Genomic DNA, 10,855 nt, shown 5'->3' with positions numbered 1-10,855 from the left:
TTCTGTGATTCTGTGATTCTATTTTAGACTCTAATACTATCAAGTTTGTGGCAGATGTAAATAATTAACAGTCACCATTAAAAGCAGATTTAAAAAAGCAGAGGAGAAAGTACTGCTCTGTTAAGACACTAGAGCTACTCTGTTAAGACACGGAAGTCACTATTAGAAGAACCAATGAAAATATCAAGTTTTATTCCCTTAATGTGAAGGTGTTTAACTCAAGCCAACATTAACACAACCACATTTCTTGATTGTTAAAGAATGCTTCTAAATAATCAGTGGATATCTGACTGAGGGCAAGAAAAAGAAGTAAAGAAAAAATAATAAAATAACCCTAGCCAGAGAATATTTGTGCATAAAAGTAAATAATGGATTTATAACCCTTGACTAATTTGAGTATTTATCTGAAGTTCAGACTTCAAAATAATAGTGCCAGTCTGAGTTAAAGGAATGGAAAGTTCATGTCTTCATACACAACTGAAAGATCAATCATTTTAGATCTACCTTCTTTTCAAAGTTGTTTAAATAAAATCATCTAAACTTTAAAGATACATATTTCTCTACATATCTTCAGAGGAGCAAAAAAGCCAAGCCATTAATTGTCCCAACACAGTGATTTTGCTAAACTTACTGCTCATGTTCTTTCTCAAACAGCAATAGTTTACCATTGCTAACAAGCTCACCAAGGTAAACAGCAGACCCACCCCCTTTTGATCTAATTAGTCACTACTTAATACATTTCTGTAGTGCTTTTTCCATGTAAGCTAGGTATAGACTAGAGCAGTATGAGATATTTGGTAAAGAAAAAAGATGCAAGGAAGTAGATTTGCTCTGGACAGATTGCTACATAAGCCATCATTAAACGCCGAAGAAGGAAAGACAATTACTGCATTTTAAGGCACATGCAAGACCAAGAGTTGTAGTTCAGGAATTGCACATAAGCAAAGTCATGATACAGCGTCAGGCCTACCTCTACACAGTGCTACTGAGAATGTTTATGAGGTCAATGCTAAACTAATTCTGCTTTTTGCTTTTGTCTTTCAAATAAAATTTTAAAGCTGGAATACCTTTCAAATCCAGTTCATCACACTCCCCACAACAATTCTTGTCCCAAGCCCTAAAGAAAGCTTAGGCCGCTCCAATTAAAGATATGGTTGCACAGGAACCTTTCACAGGATCTGCAAGATGTGCAGATCTTCATGTAGCACAGAAAGCCACATTGGTCTTCAGTCAGCTTATCTAACTGATAACAAAAGCAATTCAGTAGAAACCAATCCCTGTTTTTAAAGTGAAGTCCATTAGCTTCAGACAATGTGAATTGAGACACCACAGTAAGAACATGCCTAGGGATCATACTTAGGATGTAAAAAACACACTACATGAATTTCTGCAAGCAAATTTTAAGTCAGTTTCTGGGGAAAAAAAAAAAGAAAAAGAAAAAACCATACACAGCAGAGAGTTCATTCCTTATGCCTTTTTTTGGCTTATAACCTGTGCAGCATGCTTACCCAGGAAATGTCACTCAATGCCTGTTATTTCCAAACTGTTAGGGACCTGTGGGCTTAATGTATCAGATACCAAAGAACTTGCATACAAGATGGATAGTGAGGTGGTGCTCTCCTGCTACACTGAAAGGAGATGGGTTTTCTTCAATTCTGAAGATAGCTGAATCAAGACAACCAGCCTAATTAAACTCGGTTGTCATTACTGTTAACCTGAGTATTTGTGATGATCACATCGGCCACTAAGTTACAATGAATGGTTAATGAAGCCTGCACCACCTGTGGTAGCAGCAGCCACTTTAAAAATGTAACAGAACTCGGCTGATTGTCTCCTACAGTATTATCAGCTCATACATTTGTTCAGCCTAAAACAGTATGTCCTAAGACCTACACTGCAGTTAGACAGACTAAACCTGGTGGATACCACCCATATAGGAAAAACATTACTACTGCTCCTACATCACCTTGGGCTGCTTAATCACAAAATCTGCCTCCAATATACCCACACACCTACACAAAAATCTAAGTTAAAACTCTAAGTTTTAATCAACTTGCAGCTTAATGTTTACAGAAAAGATAAAACCCTCACCTATCCCTTATTTCTTTGCCTTAATTTGCTACAACCTAATATAAAAAAAAATTTCAAAAAAATTAAGTAGGAGTAAGGAATTGTGGGTTTGCCTAGTAATTTCCTAGCTACCAGAATCAGTATAAACAAGGGGCAGACTTTCTATTGTTTTTATCCTGTTTATTCAACTGAGAAACAAAGACTTTAAATCATCAAAATAAAAGTGAATTGACTCTAAGTATATGAAAGCATTCACTCCTCAGCCCAGACAGCAGCATACTTGGTGAGTTTATCTAATCTAAATGTGTCAAAAGACAGCAACCGTCAAAGCTGGAACAAGTGAATAATAAAGGCAGCCATTTTATCAGATGTGCACATTGGGAAGCAAAGGTGAAAAGAAAAGCGTATACATATTTAAGTAAAGTCTTAGATTCAAGCCACTTAATTGTTAGAAGAGAAATTAAGTCAAATGGGGAAAAAAAGGAATCAAGGATCTTCCTTCTACATAATAAAAATATATGAAGTAAAATATTCTTCAGTAAAGAAGTTCTTGATGCTAGTTCTAAGACACCAACTTCAGGTCTTAGAGAAGAGTACTTTGATTATAACTTTAACAATGACAGATACAGAAGAGAATGTCAACATCTGCTAATCCGTCATTTGTTTCTGCTGCACCAAAATAATGTCTACATTAAAAAAACACTCCACTTACCAAGTGCACTTATAGCATCCTCAAAAAGATTTGATCGAGATGTATCACCTGTTGTACTGTAAGATGAAGACAAGTGCAATGGTAATTACAAAACTTTGGAAAACTTCCTGTTTTTTCAAAAAAAAAGTAGCAGCAGCTGTAACTCTAATAGCCCCTTTTGTTTCTAAAAACCAGCAGAACTTTCCAAAGAGCTCTCTTTTGGTCTTACAGTGAGACCACATTTTACAAATTTACAATGCTACCATTTTTAACACAAAGCCAACCTCCCATACTACCCCCCAGTAGTTTGGCTCTTGCCCATGTGCTAAGGGATTAGCCATCTGCTTGCTTATCTTAAAGGGTGGGAAAGCAAGGTGGATTTTCCAAAGCATACAGCAGTCTCACTAACTGCTTTCCCACAGTCACTGTTTTGACCTCAGTGAGGACCCAAGGATGTGAGTACTTATTAAAATCTCAGTATCCAACTTTGCCAGGAATATAGATTACTAACATTTGGAATTATGCCATCTCAAGTTATCAAAGCTGTTAAATTACAGGATTAAAGGCTCACCTCCATGAACACCAAGGAACAGAGGCACAAGACCAGGCAGAGGAACCCCAGTTAACAGTCAAAGCCAAGGGTGACCCTCTCCAGGCTCCTCCCAGAGCTGCAACTTAAAGCATCAGCCCCTTGGTCTCAGGGTGACATCCTTGATAGGTCAGGTCAACAGCAGAGGTTCTCCAGGTCTCCTTACAGATAAAAGGCATTACTACCTAGGGGGTGGTGTGACTCATCATGGAGTACCAGAAAAAAGTGTTTGGGGATTGTGCAAGATTTATGATGGGATATTCAGGGGAAGAACCAATGGCAGGGAAAGGGAAGTATCAAGGCACTCGGCAAATTAAAAGCATGGGTAAAGACAGCAAAAGGAGAAAAAGGGCCAGTCGCATGTGAACAGCACTTGCATGGCCATGCCCTATACCCGATCACCAGTTCATCCTGCCTTCTAAATAGATTTAATTTCTAACTATTCCTCATGCTGGGGGACCTCTCTGTTCTACATGCATGTGTGCATACGGAAGTCTAAGTGCCCACAAATGGACAAGGAACCATGAGTCACAGGGATACACGTGTCTCTGGAGCCAGCAACTGCAAAGACCAGACACTGTGGATTTCTCAGTGCTGGCAAATGAACAGACTAGAGCGCATGCACATTCTGTGTGGATGCATATGCTGGTATATGTGTAATCACCAGCAAGCCTCAGGCTTGACTACGGCAAGTAGGGTAAGATTCTTGAAAGCCAGGTTAAGTCAGTCAGCTGCTGGAGAGTTCAGAGGGTCTGAAGGGGGAGCTCCTGGAAAGGCTGTGATGTCTGGGGGTCAGCTACTGGTAAGGTCACAGGCCTCAACAAAATAGTGGAGACACCTGTTGGTATGTCCATGAATTAGGCAATTGCAAGAATCTGAGATCTAGGCACCAGTTATCAGAATAGAATGCCTAAGGCTAGCTACTGGAGTAATTTCTTCATCTCTATGTTTATACATATGTATTCTGCACTAGTCGGCTTTGCCCTGAATAGTCAGAGAGGAACAGGATGCAGCTGCTGGTGTTGTATGGTTGCTTGAGTATTGTTTTTTTCCTGCCTATGTTGACTTCAGCAGCCAGCCATATATCGGTATATACATACTCTGCATATGTACTGGGAATACATGTTCAATCTCGATACTTGATAGACCTGGGGACATGGAGCTGCAGCAGCCTTGCATCTATCAGGCTACCAGAGTCAGCAACTTCTATCCGCAAATGAAAGGTCATCAGTTTAATCTGAATCAGTTTTCAGAAGATGCCAGTTACAAAAAAAAAAAAAAAAAGTCTAACAAGGCATTTACAGAAATGCATCTTTTTTAGTAAGAAAAAAAATTGTTCCAACAAGAATCCTTTACTAGTATCTATCACCAGTACAATATACAACTAACAATGATCAAAGGCAAAACAGGGCACCAGCTTGCCTGGACGTGGCTCAATAAATTTTCACCAGCCTTAGTAATTTAACTTCTAAAGCAAATCAGATACAATCAGTACTTACGGAAATGTATTTGTTAAATTACTCCTTCACTTCCTGTTAAGTATGTACACAGACATCCCCTTACTGCTGTTCTAAAACACTGCGATCTGTATGTGGAAAACCTGGAAAGCACCGTTTCAGTATCGAAGATTTAATCTAATCTTTGAACCTATCAGACAAACTAAGCAGCAAAAACCCCATCCATTAACATTAAAAAAAAAACCCCAAAGATATTTGACTGATAAATGAAGCTTCATTTGCATTCCATTTAAAGATGTCTATTTCTCAGGATTGCAAAATTACATCAATTATAGTATTTAATGCAAGAAATTTGTGATCGCATTTTCAATGTATTAGGCCATTTCAAGTTTTGTCTCCTTATTATCAAATAAGTATTTAATGTTGTTTACATACAACCATGTCAAAAATAAGTGTCTTGTGCACCAGTATTCAAATAAATAACATATGAATAACTGAAATCTCGTGTGTGAAAAATGAAGCTTTGATACTATGCAGTACTTCAAGAGCCATTAAATTACAGCTAACATTTTTATGACATTCTATACTTAAGCAACTTAAAGTGAGCAAAAAAAGGCCACAGTATACAAGAGGGATGAAATCTAACTTCCGTTCGATTTTGTTAAATTCGGAGAATTGAGGTTAAAAGCACTATGTGCAGATAGGCCAAGGAGCATTCAGAACAAATAAGCTTATAGCTTTAAGACATTACATGAATAAGAGCTTTATTATACCATACATTTTGGTAGAAAAAGCTCTTTCCAGAAATTAAAGAGACTCTTAAAGCAATAAAGAACTTACAGTTCAAATTAACCAATATGATTCAAAGCACAATCAGAGGTCTGTGAACAGTACTGGACACATCACTCTGAAGTCTTTAAGAGCTTTGTGAAAAACGGATGGCCATGGAAGTGAATATCCTCAACCTGAAAAGAAACGTGCCACAGTAACTCTGAAATGCCCACTGGGAGCACAAGTCCTGTGGTCCTGTGTCATTTAACTCTCCACTCTATAGATTAGTCCCAAGACCACAGTTCCCACAGCAGAAGGTGTAAGAGGGTGAAGGACAAGGGGGGGACGATGACACTTCTTACCATCAATAGTTACACCTGAGCCAGAGACTGAAGATACAGTTAAAAAAAATATAGAACAGAGCAGTTATCAGACTAACACTGTAATGGAAAAATTCAACTTAAAATCAAAACCAGAAGCAACAGGAATGGATACAGAAGCAATTTTTGGAGGTTTACTCATACCTGTCAGTTGATAATGGGCTGACAGCAGCTGGTGTCTCGGGTGTTTTTTCTGCTGGACTCTCTTCTTTAGAAGCACTCACAGGTGCAGATTCAGAAGGAATTGCATCTGGTGCTGGTGGTGGAGGGACAGGAGGAGCTGGTACAGGGTCAGCAGGAGGGGTTGGTGCAGTGACTGGTGGGGGAGCAGCAGTTGTCGAGTTAATAGTGGTAGTAACATTTGACTGCTGAGTTGCTCCAGCTGCTGCTTTAGCCTATAGGAAGACACCAGAATTCAGACACAGCACCCAAATCCACGGCTTCTACAGTTAACACATTAAGTTGTTAAGACCATTTGTGTTTGACATTGCTGCCTCAACATCATTCATGACATTAAAGCACTGCAAGACATTAAATCTGTAATGTCTTTTATTGTGTTTAAACAGGCAACTGATGATGTCACTAAGGTATTTTTTAGACTCCTAAGCCGTCACACTATTTGAGTGTGAAGTGAAATGCAAAAATAAGATCTAAATATTTACAGATCATAATACTCTAAACATGAAAGCAATCTTGTATTTTACAAAAGCACATTTTTAAAAAGAAAATAAAACAGTTCTATTTATGAACTATCTACATTCAAAGCACTACATAAATAATATTTCAGAGTTTTGTAGCGAGCACCAAAAATCCAGCAGAATCAAGAACTACAAAAGCACAGCAACAAACTTAAGAGGGGTAACATGTTCATGTAATTGTGAGTTAATCTTCACAGCTCTACTGGAAACTGGAATTCTGTTTGGATGCAGTGTTAATCCTATTATATAGAGATCACACTTTTCAGAAGCATGTAACTTCCAGAAAAGGTATGGAATCAGATTTTTGAAAGCTGCATCACTGTAATCCCTCACCTATGAATATCCTTAAGGATTGACAATCACCCCATCTATGCCTTACCAAAGGAAAAAGCTGAAATTTAACAAAACACAACTACTTATTCAAGGTGAATCACTTTTGGACAATGTCTGCTTAAACTAGGAAAAATTTATTTATCCCTTTTGTCAAGGAAAGGAGAGGTTGAGAATGAATAGCTTCCAACATGACAGGTAAAATAAAGAACATTTTAAGACACATTCAAAGAGAAACACTGGAACTCATCCAAGCATTACACAAAGCTGTGCTTACATGAATGAGCATATACTCTCCAGAAAAGAATGAAGGAAACTGGTTTAAAGACTTAGCAAAAAGACTGTAACACTGAAGAAACGCACAACTCTGGAACACAGGTCCTTTAAAATAAGAAGGTATTGCATTCAGCAGTTCTTCATTGAGGTCTGTGTTTCTTCTGCTATAAACAAAATGAAAGCTGTACTCTGAAATTCCGTCTGCACTTGTTTTGTTGTACTGATAAATTACCTCTTCTCCAGAGGCATACATATCCTCTCTCGACTGTTCTAAGCTGTTGAGCTTGACAAAAGAAACAACCATGAGTTCTGAAAAGCAAAATGGCAAGACAGGAATAGTTCTGTACAGAGGATTTAGTAAAAAATTACCTATGTTCCCTTATTCCTTTTAATCATATCATCAAAAAAATAGCAGAGAGAAGAAAGAAGCAGCAGTAAAATCAGCTGCTGGGAATATTTTTCTATGATTTAAACATTCAGCACAAACATCACCACCAACCGGCACAATTGTCAAACTAAGACCATGAAGCACTATTTTGTTTCTATTTGCACAAGCATTTATTTTTACTCTTGACCAACAGTTTCACATGATCAAACTGCATTGGTTTTAAGATAGGCATACACAATCTTTCATCACAATGAAAAAAAGAATGAAATTAATGCAATTTACTATTCAAAAGTAAGGACTACTCACTTTTGTCACCATAACCACCACAAAGTTCTTCTCATCTATTTTGTATTCTTTAAGAGCAGTATCATCATTAAGGATTTTACCTGGCAAGTTAGAGAGATACAAATCAAGAAGTTATTTAACAGATCATGAGATGATCTTGGAATTCCCTCATCTAAATCAAGTTAAAAAAAAGAAACAAGCCAACCCAAAACATTAAAAACACACTTTATGCAGATTTATTAATGTTAATAACCCTACAAAAGTATTTTGGATATTAAGCTTTGGCAGTAGAGCTGCAAGTAAATCTTCTCCTATGACGTCCACAGTATTACTTAGCTTGAAGGCTGTTGCCATTAAGCATTGAAGATGCTTCAAATAATTTAAAACAGCAACATTAAACTTAGAGAATGATTTATTGGACCTTTAATACAGATGCAAGTAATCTAGAGGAAAGGCTTTAGCATATAATAAGCCTAACTGTGTAACTTATGCCTGCTTATGCACTCTAGATGCAGTAAGAAAATTCCTTCCTTGATCTTCAGATGTAGTACATCATCTACAGTTCCCTGCCACAGACTAAGTTTAGCTGCATTAGATAAGTTTGAAACATTTCAATTTTGAAAATTTGTCCTTAAAGGAAGACTAAAACATTATAAAAATCTAGTACCACTCCATACCCTGCTACCTTGACAAAGGATGAAAAATACCAGACAAACCCAACAACATTTTTTTGTTTTATTACCACTGTTCATGTCTCATAGAGATGGTAGTGGTAACGTAGATTTGGACCATGTCTACAAGACCTCAGCAGTGGGGACTGCCAGTGCACACTGCTTGCTCATGTCCAACTTTTCATCCACCAGCACACCCACGTCCTTCTGTTCAGGGCTGCTCTCGATCCATTCTCCACCCAGCCTGTGCTTGTGCTTGGGATTGTCCCAACCCAGGTGCAGGACCTTGCACTTGGCCTTGTTGAACTTCATGAGGTTGGCACAGGCCTACCTCTCCAGCCTGTCCAGGTCCCTCTGGATGGCATCATGCTCTTGATGTGCATTCCCTTCACTGAAGTACAACGGATATTAAGACTTGATAAGAAACAGTCTTGAGGTGTCTGTACAAACACAGAGGGACCCCTGACTTCTCCTTCCATTAGCATCTTTCTACTGTGATCAGTGGCTTTAGCTTATTAGAAGTGGAAAAACAATACGGTTTACAAAGCAGTACATTGAAGAAGTGAAAAGACCAAAGTTTGTCTGAAGCAAAGTTTGAGAGGGAAAAGCACTAGAGGGGCAATTGGAATAAAACTTTTTAAGGTCTCATAGGAAGTGAGGACAAAGCTGGATCTGTCTAAGTGCTGGTGCTGGTTTTAGTTGGGATAATTGATTTTCTTTACAGCAGCTACCATTAGGCTATGGTTTTGATCTGTGCTGAGAATAATATGGACAACACCAATGATATTGGTTGTTGCTAATGAATATTTCTATCAAGCCAAGGACTTTTTCAGTTTCTGACACGGTACCTGTGTTCCCAGCTTCTTCTCTACAAGATGGGAGGGGACATAGTCAGGACAGCTGACCCAAACTGACCACAGGGGTATTTCATTCCATAAAACATCATGCTCGGTATATATGTAAGTTGGCCTGGAGTCAGATTATTACTAATAGTAGTGGTAGCATTATTACTAACTATTACACATTACTAGTAGTAATAGTAGTAGTATCTCCTTTGAAAACTTCATTTTTCAATTATTAATTTGTTCTTATATCAACCCATGAGTTTCCTTATCTTTTCTTCTGATTCTCCTCCAGTGAAGGAGGGGGAAGGTAAGTGAGCAGCTGTGTGGTACTTAGTCACCGACTGGGATTAAACCATGACAGTGTATTAGTGCCAGAATGAACCAGCCAGGTAGAAAACACTACAAAAATATGGCCAAAATAGAATTCAAACTATGTAAGTTCAAATAAAGTAACTTCATATCTTAGTATGATGCTAGCCTGCTTTTTCCTAGCACATAGTGCATGCTTCTAATGACAAGAGCTTAAAAATATTGAAAGTACCTTTGTATATCAAGGATTTGGTAGTAGGTTTCTGTTGATAATACGAAAGAATTGATCTTATTTTTAATTCTGAGGTATGTAGAGGATCACTTCATCTGTACACAGCATAAACTGAACAAAACCAAGATTTAACCCAGAAAATGAGAGGTGATATGCTTAAATACTTATTTCTTGTAACAAAGGCTACTTCTACTTCACCTAGCATACCCCACCCAGGACTAAAGGTGTTAACATACCATGCTGTAAGAACAAAGACACACATGTACTAAAACCTGAAAAATTCTGATTCACAATTAACAGTTCCCTTTGATAATCAGGTTTGTTGTTGGGAGTTTTTTTGTTGTTGTTTTGGTTTTTTTTGTTGGTTGGTTGTTAACCTGTTTGCACTTCGGTACTTACAATCTTTCAAGACTTAATATTCACATCAAAGTCAAAGAACACGAAAAATAAGACATATTCAGATACAATATCTTCAGAGTATCCATTACCTGCATAGATTAGTTTCTGACCAGCTACCGGAAATGCATCTTTCCCCTTTTCTGATTCAATCTTCTCTTTCAGTGCCTTCACCTAAAGCACAGAATCAGTCTTAATGAGGAAAAAAAGTTTCACAATACAAGCCTAATTAAGTGCACTTTGTTCCACATTTTAAATACTAGGTAGTTTAGCGTATCTTGATTATGTCAAGTACATCAATCTTCCAAAAATGTGATTGTAACCACTTGCAGAGCAGTGTGTTCCCTTCCCAAATAATGTCTCGTGCTTAATCGAATAAGAAAAGCAATTTCTCTAAGAGAAGGCTTCAAGTACAAGTTTACCACACACTGAAGAATTGAGAAATTTGGGAAAAAATGCTTTTATTT

The 10,855-nt window shown here is 37.7% G+C and overlaps 1 protein-coding gene across 1 annotated transcript; it reads right to left on the bottom strand.

Moving 5' to 3' along the window:
- Positions 1-2,782: 2,782 nt before the first annotated feature.
- LOC104515230 (UV excision repair protein RAD23 homolog B-like) lies at positions 2,783-10,562 on the bottom strand (the record flags this gene model as incomplete). The annotated part of the gene is made up of 5 exons (XM_010159136.1): positions 2,783-2,838; positions 6,103-6,353; positions 6,397-6,401; positions 7,953-8,036; positions 10,481-10,562. Coding segments are annotated over 5 exons (478 nt in total), but the record flags the coding sequence as incomplete, so codon positions are not given.
- Positions 10,563-10,855: the final 293 nt, after the last annotated feature.

The sequence above is a fragment of the Eurypyga helias genome, unplaced genomic scaffold (genome assembly GCF_000690775.1).
Source record: "Eurypyga helias isolate BGI_N326 unplaced genomic scaffold, ASM69077v1 scaffold2619, whole genome shotgun sequence".
NCBI classification, from domain to species: domain Eukaryota; kingdom Metazoa; phylum Chordata; class Aves; order Eurypygiformes; family Eurypygidae; genus Eurypyga; species Eurypyga helias.
This window is presented reverse-complemented; position numbering and strand designations above follow the sequence as displayed.